The 18,382-nt window shown below is 41.8% G+C and overlaps 1 protein-coding gene across 8 annotated transcripts in view; it reads right to left on the bottom strand.

Annotated features, from left to right (window-relative positions):
• SCUBE1 (signal peptide, CUB domain and EGF like domain containing 1) overlaps nt 1-18,382 on the bottom strand; it is a 228,219-nt gene that overhangs the window by 64,773 nt on the left and 145,064 nt on the right. For 4 of the 8 annotated variants that reach the window (XM_074227126.1, XM_074227127.1, XM_074227128.1 and 1 more), the window contains 2 exons: nt 14,459-14,575; nt 11,565-11,654 (listed from right to left, as the gene is read on the bottom strand). The exons of 2 other annotated variants lie outside the window; for them this stretch is intronic. In XM_074227126.1, coding sequence (XP_074083227.1) covers nt 11,565-11,654; nt 14,459-14,575 — 207 coding nt within the window. The remainder of the gene's footprint in view (nt 1-11,564; nt 11,655-14,458; nt 14,576-18,382) is intronic. 2 more of the 8 variants (XM_074227129.1, XM_074227130.1) reach the window with 1 other exon arrangement.

Raw genomic sequence — 18,382 nt, 5'->3', positions numbered from 1 at the left:
AGTTCTCTGAGATTTTTGAGGATGGCGTTCACAAAATGCTTTAAAAATAAAGTGCATGTAAATGTAAGCTATTATTATGACTGATAGAATTATTGAAAAAATCATGGAATTGTCAAGTTGGAAGAGATTTCCAAGATTAATTAGTCCAGACTTAAACCAAGAACACCCCTCTCTTGTAATCATGACAAGTGGTCATTTTGCATCTACTTCAAGTTCTCCAGCAAGGGGAAACTTCCCAGGGTCCCACTCTGGAATAGCTTTCATTAATCAGAATTTTTCCTTTTTCTTGTTGTATAGTCATGTCTGATTCTTCATGACCTTATTTGGGGTTTTCTCAGCAAAAGGACTACAGTAGTTTGCCATTTCCATTTTATAGGTTGGGAACTGGACCAGATTCACCCAGCTAGAATGTTTCTGAATCTAAATTTGAATTCAGATCTTCCTGCCTCCAGGTCTGGTGCTCCAGTTGCTACCCTAGTATTCGATAATAGTATACATACATACCTATATATGTGGGTACATATCTACCTAGTACTATACATACTTGAAAGCATTATATGGATTCTCAAATGTGATAAAAGTCCAGTCTCTTCCTTCTATTCACCTCTGGATCCATTTCTCATCCATAGAACCTGTCCAGAATGTAGCTACTAATGGACCAATAGGTCTCTCTCTGTGTGCTATAATTTGGGTAATGGATACTTTTGTCCATTTTGTTTCTATGGTGTGGATGAACAGCTTCTTTCACATTCCTATGGATTTCACTGAGGAGCCTTTGTAGCATTGCTAGGTTTTGTGGCACATGGGATCATCTTCCTTGTTGCTTTTTGGGTGCATGATGAAGCCAGTTCCTCGAGTCTGCTCTGAAGAGAACTGGGTACCATCCTGCCTTTGATTTTCAAATTCTAATTATCTTTGGGTGATCTGGACAAGAAAAGTGGCAATGTGGTTGTGTCTCTTTTCTAGGTCTATGTCTCTTTGGTTGCACAAAGACTGCATCTTGAGGACCACGAGTTCAATCCCTATTCAGAGCTACTCTGGGAGCCATGTAATTTGGATCCCCCATTTCCTTCTTTTATACCTGCCACCATCATTACAGAAATGGAAAGGGGTTGCTCAGGCCTGAGGGCTGAGTTGTGCTTTAACTTGTTTTGTGGGTTACCAAGACCAAAGAACTTACCACTTCCTGACCAGGTGACTAATGATGAGCCTGGGCAGTTGGTCATGGGGTCTAATCCTTTTCTAGTCCATATGGACTAGAAATCCTTTTCTGGTCCATATGCTTGGTTGGTCTTACCAGGGTTTGTTCTATGCCAGCAGAACTTTACAGAACTTTGGGTTACCCTGAGACTATGAGCACATATTGGGGGACTTGAATATGGATTCTGGGTACTTGGAACATCTATTAATGAAGCCTGAAGGACACTGTGGCATCATAGGCAGAGTACTGAAGTGGAAGTCCAAAGAAACAGGCTTCAAGGCCTTGAAACATAGTAGGTTTTAAATGAATGCTTACGGGATTGAATTGGGAAGTGTAGGAGATGAGCTTGCTGCCATATTTTCATGGGTCTTAAATACTAAACTGAGAATCAGTGGATAAAAAGGGAGTCACTGAACTGATGGCATCTGAGATTAAGTAATACCATTCTCCAAGTGAGGCAAGTATCTAAATAAAATTTAGAGACTCAGAATGTAAAGAAACATATGCAACCACAGACTTTCTGAGTAGAAAGAGATCTCTAATTAGTTCAACTCATACCTGAATAAGAATCTCTACCATAACAGACCTAGAAAATGATCCTCTGACTTCTCTTGGGACCTTCTTACCTCAAGAGCTTGGCAATGAGAATGATCAGACTACAACCTCACTATCTCTGTTAGTGAACACACCATAACCTCTGTGAGTGAACTCACCACTCCAGGTGACATCTATTAGACAATGTTCTCCCAAACAATTCTGCCCCCCCCATCAAAATATTAGGCTCTATCCTAATAAGTTACTAACATGAATAAGTAGAGAACACTTAGGTACACAGGTTTTCATGTTATCAGCCTGAGACACTGAAGAACTAATAAAGCTTCTGAAAAGCTTCTCTGGTTCTGTTTCTTCCACTTTGAAGCCAAATCAAGGATGAAGTTATCCAAACTTTCAAGGACCTTGGATCTGATGACTCCTAGTACCCCACCTCCCTGGAGAACTAAAAGACCCTCAAGGCTGGTGGGTCTTGTCAGAGAAGTTGATTTTTCTCTTTCCTTCCTAGTCACTAAGTTATCAATTTGTGGTGACTACCAGTTGGTCTTAACAAGAATAAATGTTATACAATACAGGTTATAGTATAGATTTGGAATTGGGGGGGAATCTTAGGTTCTCTAAGTCCAACTTCTCATTTTACAGATGAGCAAACTGAGACTCAGGGAGGCTGGATGGTTTGCCTCAGTTCACACAGTCATCAGTGACAAAATGAGAGTTTTACACCCTGGTCTTCCAATCTGGTAGATGGTACTATTTTCAACCTTTTTTGATCACTACCATTCTCCCTTGGCAGCACATTTGGAGAATTCTCTTTAGTATTTAGGAGGTAGCCTAAGATGGGATGTTTTCCTGGTATGCGTCCCATTTCTTCAAGTCTTAAAATTCTATAGTAGTAAGGGAGTAGTGCCACATGCTCTGGATAGTGTGTTTGTGGGGTGCACATTGTAGTTGTCTGCAGGCCATCACATCCCACAAAACATGCCAAACATTCTGAGAGGTGAGATGGGTAGAGTTGGCCTTTTTGGAAGAGGGGACAAAAATGCCACCACCAGAGTTAAGCATGACCATATGTGATGATTGAAGAGAGTAGGAAAGATGATGGGGGAGAGAGGGATCAAGGAACAAGAAAAAGGAGGAGGGAAGGAAATTTACTGACCTTCAAGGCCCAGTTCAAAGGTTTACCTTGATAACTGAGATCAGTAAGCACTTACTAAGTTTATCCTATGCCACAGGCACTATTTAGTTCACATTTCAGCTTGAAATTAGAGGCACTATCTGCCATTTTTTCATATTCATGTTCCTTAGTTACCCTATGACCCCACCACCACCACCACCATGCATGGACAACCTCCAGGGTTCTATCCAGGCTCTTTTTTTTTCTTTTTTCTTATACTCTTATTGAACTTCTCAACTCTCAAAAGTTCACTCCAACCATGAAGCAGCCAGAGTCCAGATCCCCAATATTCACCCCCTGTCACTGTCTTGAATTCCATCTTTACATCAATGACATCTCTAATTAGATTTCTTGTAGGAGTTCAAATTGACCAGGACCAGGACTTTCCCCTAACAAATACCCTCTTCTCTTTATAACTTCTTTTCCTGTTGCTGCATCAGCTTAGCATCCAAATTTGCTGCTTCAAAGTCTTCCTTGACTTCTTCACTCTCAGTCTCATCACTTGTTAGGTTTTAGCCATTATGCCTCCTCCATATCTCTTTTTAGGTTTTTTTTTTTGCAAGGCAAATGGGGTTAAGTAGCTTGCCCAAGGCCACACAGCTAGGTAATTACTAAGTGTCTGAGACTGGATTTGAACCCAGGTACTCCTGACTCCAGGGCCGGTGTTTTATCCACTGTGCCACCTAGCCAGCCCGCCCCCATATCTTCTTTACTTCTATGATTTCCATCCTAGAAAAGGCCAGAATAACCTCTATACTGTACTATAGTGATAATATAATTAGTTTCCTAGACTGGTGTCTTTCCCCTCTCCAATTTTTACTCCTCTACTTGCCTTAGATGTTTTTGTATTGAATTTTCACTATATATGCTGAGTCCCACCTCCCTATCTTGCCTGCTTTGCCTCCCAAGCACAAATTCCTTGAGTAAATAGATTTTTTTTTGTCTTTATATCATGGGTCCTTGCACAGTGCCAGGAGCTGAGCAAGAGCTAAATAAAGTCTTGCTGAATTGATTCTTTAAAGTCTTGTTTTTCTCTTTTGGACAATGATGAGAGGGATGGACCTGATATCATCTATGTATATACCCTATGAACCCTGCCCTCATCATGCTCATCTCTGAAAGAATCTCTATTAAAACATTCTATTAAAAACTTCTGCTTATAAGGAACTTGGTATCCCTAGAAGCTTCCACTTGGGCATAGTTCTCATCCTTAGGAAGGCTTTCCTTACATCCAGGCAAAAATCTGCCCCACTTCAATTTCTCCTTATTGATCCTAGTTCTCCCTTTCGGGTCCTGGGAGAACAAGCCTTCCTCTTTCTTAAGACTGTCTTTCATATACTTTTCTGAACTAAATGTTTTCAGTTCTTCCCACAGATCCTCATCTTTTATGCAGTGGTTTCAAGTCTCAGCCACCCTCTAAGTTTATCAATATCTCTTAGAAACTGTGGTGCCCAGGATTGATCACAGTCTATTTGATATGGTCTAGGCAAGGCAGAAGACAACGAAAACATTGCTGCCTATTCTCTAGATGCTGTGCTTTTGTTGAAGTAACCTAAAATCAGATGAGTTTTGTTGATGGTTATAAAGAGTTTTATCTTGAACTTTAGGAATTGATTCCTCACCAGGTATCCTGTAACTTTAAACCCTTATTCAGGTCTAGCTAGCATGGAGGTGATGGCAGTGTGGGACTGAGTGACTTCATCTCATTAACTCTCTATGTGGGGAGATTTAACAATACTTAATGATTGGTCTCCGATTGAAAGCATCCCTATGTCCAATCACAGAGGTCCTTCTTTTAGCATAGATGGTCTAGTGACCAATTTTAATGAGAGTACACCCATGCTGGCAGGATCATTCATTCCTTATCCCCAGACTGCTGACTCCCAGGACTCTATTAATCAGTTAACATCACTAAGGCTCTTCTTGACTTTAGGGAAGTCCTCTCTAGTGTACCATTCCCATTTTCTTATATGGCTAGAAGAAGAGAATTTGAGAACTGAACATAGCTGTGTTTAGTCCTCCTTCCTGTCCATCTCCCTTACTTCCTTTGTTCTCCCATCCCAATGGACACTAAACTTTTACAATATTAACTAGGGTAGTATGTAGGAGTGTTGCCAGAGATTTCCTATTTTTTTCTAGTTCAATGTCCCTTCCTATTTGGGTTGGGCTTGATTATTATTTCATTTTTTATTTCTACCAACTGACAAATGGGTTCAAATTCAATTTTGCTACATGCAAGCAACCATTCAAATCTGTCTGATTTGGTCTGGAATTTTTCCTGAATCACTGATCTAGATTATAACACCATCTTCTCCCTAGCAAGGACTTTCTTCCTAATAGCCCCCTCAGGTAGGGGGTGCACAGGTTATTTTCTTCCTCTTACAGATAAAGAAATATAGGTGTATATGGGGGTTGTGGCTCTTCCTGTCCCCTTGAAATAAAATATGAATTTCCAAGTTGGAAAGAACTTTGCAGATCATCTCTCCAATCTTCCTCATTTTATAGCTGAAATGAGTTAACATATCTAAAATGCTTTGCAAAGCATTAGAGCTCGCTCTCTCTTTGAGAGTTGTTATTATGTTGATATTATTAGTTATTCTGATACCCAGAAAAATTAAGTGGCTTCCTCAAACTCACACAGCTAATGTAGTCAGGATGAATATACTGTGTGCATTCCTTTGGTCTCAACTATAAAATGAAGAAGATTGGAGAGATCTGCAAAGTCCCTTCCAACTTGGACTTTCATATTTTATATCAATATACTCTCCTCTGACTCCATTCACAATCAGTGGAACTTTTGAAACTCCAATGCCCTTCCATGAAAAGGGAAAGCTCAGGGGACAGATCAAGAGCTGAAGCTATTGATTTGGGAGTCATCAACATAATTCAAATCGTGGAGGGATCAAAGGAGGAAGTGTAGAAAAAGGAGAGGAGGGGGCCAAGGGCAGAGCCCTGGAGGCAGCTACACCTGAGGGCCAGAAGATCAAGATGAATCAGCCAAGAAGACTGAGGAATGATCAGATAGGAGCAGAAGTAAGGAGAGTCAGTTCATTTGAGCTGAAGAAGAGAACAGAAAGAAGTAGAGAAAGAGAGGTACAGGACATTGAGTTGAGAAAAAGTCAATTGACATTTTGACAATTAAAATCTCATTAGAATATCACCTAGAATTGTTGGTGGGGAATAGGAGAGGAACCTAACTTGCTATAGTCATGAATAGTCATGAACTAAGTACCTGCTGAAGGTGACAAGCAGTAGTAGCAAGGATAAATTTCTCCTTCTAGAAGTTTGGCAATGAATTGAGACATCCATCTATTTCTTTCCATTCATATCCCCCAGGACCTCTAGGGCCTCATCACCTCTCCTCATCAGCACTTACTGCTGCAATCTCTTTCTCATTGGTTTTCCTGCTTTTAGTCTCTGCCCTCTACAATTGTGTCCTTCCCACAACTCCAAACAAAATCTTCTTAGAGTCTAGCTCTGAGCTGATCTCACTCCCTTTCTCCAAAATCTTCAGTAGCCCCCTCTTGCCTCTTGATATTTTTAGCCCCTCACTATCTCACTGTAGCCTACCTTTCCAAAATTATTCATTATTTCCATAATTTCATCAAATTCTATTGCAGCCAGACCTGTCCTGTTTACTTTCACTTGAATAAAACATTCCCTGAGCCTTTACCAAGGTATTATCCCCCACATTTAGGATGTGCTTCCTCCCCAGGTCTGTTTCTTGGACCACCTTACTTCCTTCAAAGCTCATCCACCTCTGGGTCATCTCCTAGAAGCCTTTTCTTATCCTCCCAGTTGTTTCTTCGTTCTCTTTTCTCAAATTACCTTTTGTCCTCCATAGGAACTTTGTTATTTGTTACTGTTTGAACCCCAGGATTATCACTTGCTGTAGCTGTTGGGTCAAGGGAAAGACCTGGCTGAAGAAGCTTTCAAGCTGGCAGTAAGAGAGGAGAAAGAAAGGGAACAACTAACAGAGAAGGCCTCCGAGGAAGCAGAAGGGAGAAGGATCAAGGACAACTTGTTATCTCATTCAACTCCCTTCCTTAGATTCCAGGATTCAGCTCAACTAAACAACCTCACTCTGTCCTTCCCTGCCCTCCTGCCTCTGTGGGCTCTTCCCAGCCTTCATCCCACCCCATACTTTACCTGTTCTTTAAAACTCATGTGCCACTTCCTCCATGAAATCTTTCTAAATCCCCCTATCCAGATTGATGTTCACTCCTACATCCCGGATACCTCTACCCCCCAACTTGGGACTTCACTCAGTGTCTTGGTCTTCTCTGATACACATATTATGTAATGGTGAGTTTTATAGTTATAGCTATATTAGTGTCACCCCCTCCCCAACCAAGACTCTGAGTTCCACAAAGGTGAACACTATGTTGTCTTTCTAAACTTTGTGTCTCTCTCAGTGTCTAGCTCAGTGGGATGAACTTAGTGGATGTTTAGTGAAAAATGACTAATAAAGTTTTGACCAGAGGGTTCTGGGGGATAGATTTTTGACCTATTTTTAAGGAAGCACATCATAAAAATCAGAATTTTCCAACTTGCCCTCTCAAAGACTTTGCCTTCAGATCCCACAAAACTGGGAAAGCTTTGAGTATTGGCCCAGAAATGAATTGTGTGCCTGCTACCTGAGGACAAGCCTAGCTAAGTCCAGTGATGCTCATGGGACCTGGAATTGGAGCTTTTGCAACTCAGAATGTCTAATAAGTTACAGAGAAGGGCTCAATCTGTATCTAGGGAGAGACCACCAATGACTTAGCAGATCTTGGAGCTACTCAAGTAAGTTATCAGTGGTTTTTTTGTTTGAAGTTATTTTGGAATTTTGATCATACATATGGGCAAAAATAGAGTTCACAGTCAAGAAAGCATCACTGGGGAACTCATGATGTCCCTATGCAAACAACTGGAAGGAAGGATGAGGTAGGGAGAAGAACTGGGAAGCTGCAGGGATGTGAGTACTAGCTTCAACACTTACAGGTGGTGTGATCTTGGGAAAGAGACTTAGCCCTTTCTGTGTGTCATTTTTCTTCTCTGTCCTGGGGCTGCCAATATATAAATAGAGCATCTATTTGACAGAGTTTTCTGAGGGTTAAATGAAAGAATAGATGAAATGCATTTTGTAGACCTTAAAGTGCATCAGGCTTGTCATTATCTTTGGGCCTCATAGACACCATCTAGAATCTGGTCCAAAGCCAAGAAGACTGGACTAAGAAGATCATTTCTCCAAATTTTGGACTGGCCTGGGATTTAGTGAACTCTTATATCAACAGAAGATTGTCACTCTGTGCCCCAGTTTCCAGATGACAATAAGGGCAGTTGGTGTCTTTGGTCTCTTCCAGTTCATAGCACCCCTATACAAAAACTTTCAGTGGCTTCACATTGCCTGTTTATGAAAGCCTGAACTCTTCCACTTGTCCTACCCATCTCCACCCCTGGCCTGTCTTCCTAAACTTTTTTCACACTCTTCCTCTTCATGTGTCCTTCATCTCAAATTCCCCAGGTGACTCATTGTTCTCTGGACATATTCTTTCCCCCTGTTCTGCTTTGATCTGGGCTAGTCCTTGTACCTTGGATGCTTTTTTCTTTGATCTCTGCCTGCTGAAACCTTAACCCAGCCTTCAAAGTCCAGTTCAAGTCCAGGTTTTAGAAAATGAAGAATGGAATATCAGAACAGAAAGGGGCCTCTGATTCTATTTCCTTTAACTTTCTTCTTTGACAGTTGAGACTCCAGTCCAGACAAGATTGCACAGGTTAATAACAGAGGAGTCCAGGTCTCCAGCTTTAGCTACTTCCCCATCACACTACTTCCTAGAGCAAGTTGGGTCTGGTCTGCCTCAGAGCTATTCTGCACATGAGACATTGCTCCCATCATGTCCCTGCCTTTTCAAGAGCTCAGGATACTTCTCCATTGAATTTAGACTCTTTCCTCTGGCTTTTGAGACCCTCCTCCATCCCCAAGATAGACCTTGTTATCTAGTAATATTTCCAACAACTCTATAAAAATCATAAGATCCAGGGTTTTAAAACTGGAAGGGATCTTGGAAATTCTCTATTCCAAAGCTGCCCTCCAAATTTTACTTGGCCCAGAGAAGTTAGGTGACTTGCCCAAGCTTCACACAGGATAAAGCATGCCTTCAAACTCAGATACTTCTCCACTGCAAATCCAATTCATTTTCCAGTCTAGACTACCTGTTGCATCCTACATATTTATTTCTGTCTCAGTGCCTTTGCTTAAGTTGTTCCCTCTTGCCTGGGGTATCTTTTCTGACCATTTTTTCCTCATGATAGCTTATCCTTTCTAATGCCTTTTTTTTCATGACACCTTCTTTAAGTTCCATGACAGTGATCTCAGAACATCATTGTAAAAGGAAATGTCCTTAGAGGCCATTGTTGGATTTGCATCTTGATCTCTCAGCACTCAGCACAATGCCTGGCAGAGAAGAGGCAGTTGATGAATGTCAATTGAATCTGAGTCATGGAATTAAGGACCTCAGTGGCATTAAGTTCAGTCTACACTTCAATAAAGTTTTCCTTTGTATAATAACCAGGAGCTCCTATTCAACCTGGGCCCCATGCCTCAGTCATTAGTTTTAGGTGAACAAGAAGGCAGAGTATGCTTTCATGCCCTCCTTTCATTCTACTTGCATCAAACCTAGCCCAGAAAGAAAGGGACCTTTCTTCCCATAGCCCATGTGGCCAAGGCTGTCTCGTTTAGATTGCAAGCACCATTTCCCAATTTCACAAACCTTAAGCACTTGCTGTAAAAGGAAGGTGTTCGGGTCTGGGTCATGGAGAAACATCCAAAATAGACAACTCCCAAATCTGTCTGCATTCTGGTAGCTTGGAGACCAGTACTCCATAGAAGGCAAAGAGACAGAGGGATAGGGGGTGCTGATTGTATGTCTCCAAGTAAAGACTGGTGCCCTTTGAGTAACCTGCTCAGATAAAAGTTAAACTAGATGCCTTCTTCACCTCCCTTGGATTCTGCAATTCTGGGAATTTGGGTTTTGTCCCACTTGTAGTGGGTAGGTTCTGAAGTTCTGTTTTGACCACTGAGTTATTTTTTATGAAATGAACTGAACTTCATGTTTCAATTCAAGAAGCCTTTCCCTTGGTGGCCCAAGATATTACTCAGAGTTCATTAAAACTCTGAGTTAGCCATAGAACTTTAGAGATGGAGGGGACCTTTGGGACACTTTGGTACAATTTAGTTGGAAATGTGGTAAAAGGAACAGAGTCTTTGTTTCTGGGACAGAGCCTTTGTTCTGGGCTCAGACAGCCTGGGTTTGAACTTTGAATCTGCCTCATTCTAACCTCAGGTATCTTATGGTTCCAACTAGTCTATAACTCCTGATTTTTCAGATGAAGGCTCCGAATAAGGAAACCTTCCCTGCTCTCTTCTGCCAGATGGGGTGTCCCTTGCATCTGGACTCTTGGTTTTACTTTAACCAATGCTTTTTAGGTGACACCTTGGCTCTCTAATGTACTTGTAATATTTTGAATTATACTTGTGTCCATGTCATTATCTCATTATAGTGTGTGTTCCTTAAAACAGGTACAGGGTCTTAATAACATCCTACTTCTGAACATGCTTAGTCTATCATCTTATATCTAGTTGCCGCTAGTGCTTGCCTGGCATTGATGATGGTACCTCACTGATATGGGAGGAAGTGAAACCAGTATAAGGCCAAGAGAGTCCTGCAACAGTGAGACCATCTCCAATAGGCCCATGTCCTGTCAGTCAGGCCAAGGGGTGTAATGATTCTGGTAAAGGCAAGTGAGAAGGGGGCCTTCAACATGTCCCCCTCACTATAATAAACGTCACTAGAGTGGTTCTCTTCGATACTGAGGGATTAGTAGTAGTAGTAGTAGTAGTAGTAGTAGTCGTCGTCGTCGTCGTCGTCGTCGTCGTCGTCGTCGTCGTTCTACACAGCAAATGTTTGTTGGGCAGTAAGTTGGATGGAGCAGGGAACAGATGGGATGAATGATGTGGTTATGTTAAGTGCCATGGCCATTTAAACAAGAAAAAGTGATTTTCCTGGAACACAGACCTGCTTGGTTCAGCTTTTCCATCCCCTTGGGGAAACAGGGATCAGAAACATGTTATTTAGCACTCTGATCTAGAGGGTTAGGGGTTTTACCACTGGGCCTCAGGGTGACTTTGCTAGGATCAGTGACATTAGTAAGGCTTAACTGCAAACATTTCATTATAGGCAGAGATCACTGGGCATTCAGCAGCTCTGGCTTATGGGCAGCAGAGTGGGGAAGGGGAGCACATGGATATATTTGAGGTAGGTGAATTTTTACAAGGAAAATTTTAAAAAGAAAAAAAGAAAAGGATGAGCTCATCCCATGAGCAAAACTCCACATACATGCTCTCTTCTCTCTTCCTCCCCTCCCTCCGCATTTCTTTTCCCTCTTCCTCTCTCTTTTCCTCTCTCCCCCTTCCACCTCCCTCTCCCCTCTCCTTCCCTCTCCCTTCTCTCTCTTTCTGTCTCTCTCTCTCTCTCTCTCTCTCTCACACACACACACACACACACACAAACACACATACATGCACATACTCACACATATATACATATGGAGAAAAGTGGCAGCACAACAAAGGAAGTGGAAGAAAAGTGTTACCCATGAGGAGGCGCCGTTTCACCCGCTTGTCCACATCAGCTACTGACGTGGTATTGAACTCAGAACTCTCAATTGCAGCCTCATCCTTCTCTAGAACACAAGTAAGGGACAAACACGGAGCAGTTGGTTAATGAGAAGCCCAGTTTTCCACTGCCTAAGACAGTTTCTTGGCCTTGACCAACCAAAGCCAAGAAGTCAGTCATGAGAGTGCTCAACCCCTGTAAGGGGGCAAATCCCCTTTGAGATTGTTCTAAAGGCTGAAGGGAAGTGGAAGTGAACGGAGAGAAAGAAAGAATGAGAAACAAGAGTACAGACAGAAGGACAGGCACACAGAAAACAAGCCCCAGTGAGAGAGGACCCCATGTGCCCAAGAGTTTGAGATCACAGGGATTCCACAGCAGGCCTTGAGAGAAGCCAGTGGAGCCAGAAGATGAGGCTCTGCCCAGCGAGGGCCAAGGCTTGGGACATGGAAGAGACAGAGCAGAGGATCCGGTGATGGGAGGGCAGGGGTCAGGAATGGGTGACATTCACTTGTGTCAACACGCATGCAGATTAAACACACCAACAAACCTCAGCCGACTCTCCCTCTCCGGGTCTTTCGCACAGGCACGCTCACATGCACACACAACCCAAACCAATCCCAAGGTGGGCAGTGCTGGTTGCCTGGTTGTCTAGAGGACAAGATGAGCTACACATTCAAGGGGAGACAAGGGCCGACTTTGGGGGTTGGTTAGTGATTTCAGGAGCATGCAGCAGGGAGGGAAGAGATGAAATAGAAACTCATTCCTGGGAGACAGAGCTTCGGGGCAGGAGGGAGAAGCTTCCCAGAGCATCAGGGGACAGCTTAGTTGGACTCCCTTCCTTTGCTAGGTTTGAAATACAAGGAAACAGTCATTTCCACGATAGGAAAGAAGGAAATAAAAGATGATTGGGAGGGAAGCAAAAGAAAAGCTTCTCATCCAGGCAGACCCAGAGGGAAGCAACAGCTGGGTAAATAAAATGGGAAGAGGGGAAAGGATGGGGCAGGGAAAGTTACTGTAAAAAACAAATCTAAGGGAGGACTTTCACATGCAGCAAACATTTAAAAAAAAGAAGAAAAGAAAAAAAGGAGAAAGAAAAAAGAAGGGGGGGCAGGATAAGTCAGCTGAACAAAGACAAAATGTGTTAGACAAAGGACCAGAGTCTTCCTCTGGCATTGCAGATGTTTGCGATCCTGCAGCGATGCCCAGAATCCGCAGCAAACAGGGAGGGTGTGGAGATGGAGAGAGGAGGCTGGGGGGGGGGGCGGGGCATTTGGAGATCAGTGGCAACACTACATTGCAATGGATCAGTTGTAATGAGAGGGTTGGAAACAGGTTCTAGATGGGATCAGGCTGCAATAGAGGTTTGACATCTGTTTGTTTTGTTTTGTTTTGTTTTTGGCTCTTTGAAAATAATTCATTTACGTCAGTTTTCAGACAAGACAGGCAATCAGGAACCATCACCAGAAAGCAGGAATAATGAAGTAAAAGTATTCTCTAACAAGATACTACACAGAAGGGCAGGATGAGGATGAATCTCAGGGATGGGAGTGGGGACAGCAGTGGGGGGCAGGGAGCAGCGTGAACAGCACTGTGGGCCTTCCATCCCAGGACTAAAGGTTATAACATGGCATCAGCCTCTTCCCTTTTCATGGCATTTGTGTGGGTTTGCCATGCCTTCCCCATGAGGCCTACTCCCAGACCTTCTTGACTGTCAGGGAGGCTACCAAGAGCAACCCCAATAGACAGCACAAAGTCCCAAATCAGAATTGGCACCTCTTTCCCTCATCAAACCGAACTTAGTTTTGGCTCTCTAATATTAGGGAGGAAGGGGGGGGAGAGAAAGAGAGAGAGAGAGAGAGAGAGAGAGTGAGAGAGAGAGAGAGGAAGTTTTGGAATGGTAATTGAACTTTGAAAATCCTGTTTTTTCATATTTAAAAAAATCCAAATTAGTCATATTATGAAACCAGTAAGAATTATTCAGGTTCTGGCTCAGGAATGTGATTCAGGAGGAAAGAGATTACAGACTGTAAAAATAAAAAAGTAAAAAAGCAATTTTGTGCAAGAAATTCAGCATTATGCAAGTGAAACCTCTTTTGTAGAAGCAAATTCACATGGTTGAAAATCCATGGAGGGAGGGGAGGGGATGGGTAGCATCACATTCTCTTTATTGTCTGGGAAATGAGAAACAATATCAATGCCCCCTCTTCTTCCCTCTCCCAGCCAAACACCTGTCTGACATCATCAGTAGGCCTTCCCCCTTTTCTTTGATAAAGTTTACCTTTTGACTGAGAGATACCTAGGAAAACATCACAGGCCTTAGGGTGGCTAATTTAAAAATAGACTAGTTCCATTTTGCCTTTTTAAGTGAATTAATTGCCATAAGAATCTCTTTCCAAATTTCTCAAGATGAATGAAGAACACAAAGCCAGTTACAAGTAACATCTTTAGATACGTCATGCAAACCACTTTTACCATGACTTGGGTAGCATTTTGTACTCTGCTCAATGTCTCGGCCATTCATTATTGGACTCTTGGCTATATAAAGCATTATAGCAACATGTAACATGCAAGATCCTGAGAATGGATCCAGCCACACACTTAAGGAATGAAAATGGCCAATGAATTCTTTGCTTCCAGATCTTAAATGACAGTAAAGGCAGTGTGGAATGGTTCCCTCCCCTGGCAATGTGGGTGTATGCCACCAAACAAAATAGCCAAGCATTTATCTAGCTATTTTTCTATGAAAATTTGCTATTAACTAACTGCTACTGACACATCCTTCCTTATGCCCCATGATTCTGAGTGGAAAGGGTTGTTCTTTCCAATTAGCAGCAGTCTAATAACATTGACTTCAAGTGGTATTCTACTTACCAATGCATGTCCGGCCATCAGAGTGGAGGGCATATTTCTGATGACAGCCACATACAGGCCCCGTATCAGTGTCATCACAGGTGTGCTGGCAGCCTCCATTTCCATAGTTACAGGTTACTAGTTATACCCAAAATGTACGTGTGTATATAAACAGAATGATAACAAAAACGATTAGTTTGTGGTTTTGTTTGTCTTACGTTGTTGTTATTACTACTACTACTATTATTATTTTGTGATCTGTCAAAGCAAAAGATAATTAACATTGTGAAGATTCATTCTTTGTTAGATTAATATCCCTATCCTTTTTCATTTCCCTGACTGCTTGTCAGTAGTATATTTTTAAAGATAATTTATGTGGCTCTTCTTTCATTAGAAAATTGTGATGGGACATGACTGAATAACTTTAGCCTGCACCATGTTTCCTAAAACTTTTGAAAATACCACTTCCTCATTAAGGAAATGACAACTCTTACCATCTCTAGAACATGTTGGAAGGAAGAAATGAATGGCCTGCCAATGAAGTTTAGATTTCCCAATTCATACTGAGCATTCTTTTCTTTCCTGATGACCTCTCTATGTTTTAAGAAGAAAAGATCTAAGTCATAACAACCCAAATGTTATCTCTGAAATCTAGTGCCACTGAAAGTAATTCCAACTAGAGCTCTGGAATGATCCTATAATGTATCATGCTTAGGACACATGCCATTTGATACTTTATTCATGGATCGAAAAATTCCAAGAAATAATAAAAGCTCATTCATTTGGACTATCCATGGGTAAAGGGGGGACAGACAGTGTGAGCTGGTGAAAAGTCTCCCTTCTTCTTTGTTCTTAAAGAAATGTATTTTTAATATAGAGTTCCAAAGAAAGAAACAAAAGTATGCATCTGTAGGAAACAGAATTAAGATAAGAGAGTGTATCCTAGCAGGGATCAACTTTATATAGACTGGTAACAACTATTTTAATAAGTATATTGCTCATTTGTTTGAGACTTTCAGAGGGGCACTAGGATGCTTAAAAATAATTTGTCATCCTAAGTAACTTACATCCTTTTCTACTTTCTACTGACTTTTTGCCCCAGTCTTGATTTGCTTGGTCAATCTTTTCCTCATGTATGGTAGAAAGGTAATCATAGTCCACCATTCCAGATTTTTGGCATTTGGATTGACTGAGTTTTATCTGTTAAATCATTAACTTTTTCAGCCACTGGGAAGTTAAGTGGCCTATCAGAAAAGCATAATTTAGGGAATTTTAGCTCAGAATTTGAGCAGGCATCATTTTCACTCTGAAAAATATTAACAAAATTATCTATTTCAGTCAGGGAAAAATCTGTCATAATGTTCAAGAGCAAGTTTCTAATAAAATAAGAATGGCTCAGAAAAAGAGAAATTGCTTCTATTTTATTCTTCCATGCTTCCCTAAGGTGCCCCCAGAACACTAGTTATGCTATAAATGTGATCTGAGATGACCTCCAGCTCTGGTATAGAACAGACCAATTCCCAACTTTGCCTGCCCTTTGGCATAGGGGAAGGATTCTTCAGTTCTAGAGGAGCAATTTTCAAAGACAAACTCTTTGAAAGGTCAATAGGAAAGCAGTCTAGCACTGTACAGTACTTTGAAGGGGTTTAGTTCTTTTTCTCTATTGCTTGTCTCTATTCATTCCTAGCCCCCATGGATCTGGGACTAGCTTTTTCCCATCCCCAACATGACTGCATTCTTAACTAGGAAATTGCCCAGTTGCCAAGAGTTTCAGAAATGCTCAGGTTTGGGGAGCAGGGCCAAGAGCAGGGCTGCTATAGTTGACTGGCCATTAGGTGCCTTCAAGATACAGGAAAAATCCCAGTACTTGTGGCATAATTTAGGACAGTGAGATGTTGCCAGTTCCACCTCTGGTGGAATATAAGTTTTGTATTAAAATCCTATTATGTGCTTGGGTCTTGGTATTTATTTTGTGTTGACCTCCCTGAGAACTTTGTGATACTTTCCCTCAATAGAATGTAAGCTCTTTGAGGGTAAAAGCCATTCTTTTGTCTTTCTTTCTATGGGTCTGGTACAATGCTAAATTGAACTAAATTAATTGGGGGTTTTACCACACTGCCCACCCCCACCCCAGAGACCATTACCCTTCCTACAAGCCTGAGAAATTTTGAACCCACACCACTTTGCTCTCCAGGGGCTGTAGTCTACACTACAAGTGCAACTGGGCTGGGGGGGGGGGGTGCTGTCTGAAAGTCCCTCCTTGGCAATGCTGAAGGAGCCTTAAAGGGTTACAGGTTAGAAAGTCAAGGTCCTTGATCTTAAGGGAGAGAGAAGTGTAGCTACTGCAGAAAAACCCCAGGGCTAAGGCAAGATTTTGAGGAGCCTGGTTGCTTGGGTAACTTCCTTAAGCATCTGTTATTGTGTATGTCTCTGGACAGAGTCTTCTGCCACTACTTGGTTATTCTGGGTATGGGGCAATCTTTTAGGTACAGAGAAAACCAAAGGGGTTGGCAATGCTTCTTCTCTGTGCCAAGATCAATGGTACTTCATCCCTGATACCACCTCAACCTGCCCTCTTTTTTTTCAGGGTGTCAGAGACCTTGGAGCCAGTTGCCGTAGGACTCTGACAGATTAGCTGAAGCGAGTGTGAGGGCCAGAAGGTCATAGGAGGTGTGCACTGAAACCACACAGATGACCTGTACCTGTCAACTGCCTTCACTTATGGATTCGTTGCTGATGAGGCCTCCCTCCCAATGGCCTGGTTCCAGAAGCCTTCACTTCTTCAAATTTGGCCTGGGACTCTACCAGTATGCTCAAGGTGAGGAGGAAATAAGTGGGGAGGATATCCTTTGTTGGCACTGGGATTTAACTAAAGTGCATTATAAATAATTGAGAAATATGCTCCTGGATTCTTAAAACTCTAGGCTAATGGAGACCAAGGACAGTCCCAGCTTTAGGTTGTGGAAGCCTAAGAGGCCTCAAATGATCTCAAGAGATGATAGGAAATTCTCCCTGCTCCATTTTTATAACTTATTTTAGTTCATTTAAATTGGGGGAAAATGAGCACATGTTATTCAACCCATTTAATATGGGGGAAGACAGGCAGCATGTGATCATTGGAATTCCACAAAGGTTGATGAACACTATTTTTGGGATGTGCCTGAAAAATGGAGGAACCTTCCTGCACATCATTAACCCTTCATAGAAACTATGCATATTATTTGTTCTTTGGTTCTTCATAGGAATGATTCCTTGGAATCAAATGGCATTTACTAGGTGAATAAAAGACTAATTTAAAGAATGTACAAAGCCAAAACAACTTGATTTGAGACTTCACTACTTCTGCTCCAGAGTCCCTATTCACTAATTTTCTTAGACATTTTGTTCCTCTTTGTTTTTCTTTTTGTTTTGTGAGATAGCAGAGTTAAGTGACTTGCCCAAGGTCACACAGCCAGTGTCAAGTGTCTGAGGTCAGATTTAAATACAGGTCCTCCTACCTCCAGGGCTGGTGCTTTACTGCACCACTTAATTTCCACCCTGCCTCCATTCCTTAGCACAAATTGGTGTCAGGTTTCTTGGGAAAGAACTATTTACAGCTGAAAGACTGTCCAATAAATTGAATGGTGGACCAGAGAAGCAAGTATCCACTTTGCAAAATACATTTTCAAGGGTAAAAGATACATTGAATAAGGATTAATAATTTACAACTCCTTAAAAGACATGTGACAGTGTTTCCCTATGATTCTCATTCTCTCTCTCTCTCTCTCTCTCTCTCTCTCTCTCTCTCTCTCTCTCTCTCAATTTATAAAGGACAAATGTTTTCCTATGTTAAATTATCAAGGAAAGTAGCACAGCTGAACCCTAGGGGGGTGAGAAGGAAATAAAATAACTGGCCAGTATTTCTTTCTGTCCTGCTGTGTCTAGCACACAAAAACAAGACATAGG

The sequence above is a fragment of the Macrotis lagotis genome, chromosome 2 (assembly GCF_037893015.1).
Source record: "Macrotis lagotis isolate mMagLag1 chromosome 2, bilby.v1.9.chrom.fasta, whole genome shotgun sequence".
Classification (NCBI taxonomy): Eukaryota; Metazoa; Chordata; class Mammalia; order Peramelemorphia; family Peramelidae; genus Macrotis; species Macrotis lagotis.
Note: the sequence above shows the minus strand (reverse complement) of the source record. Positions and strands in the feature narration are given on the sequence as shown.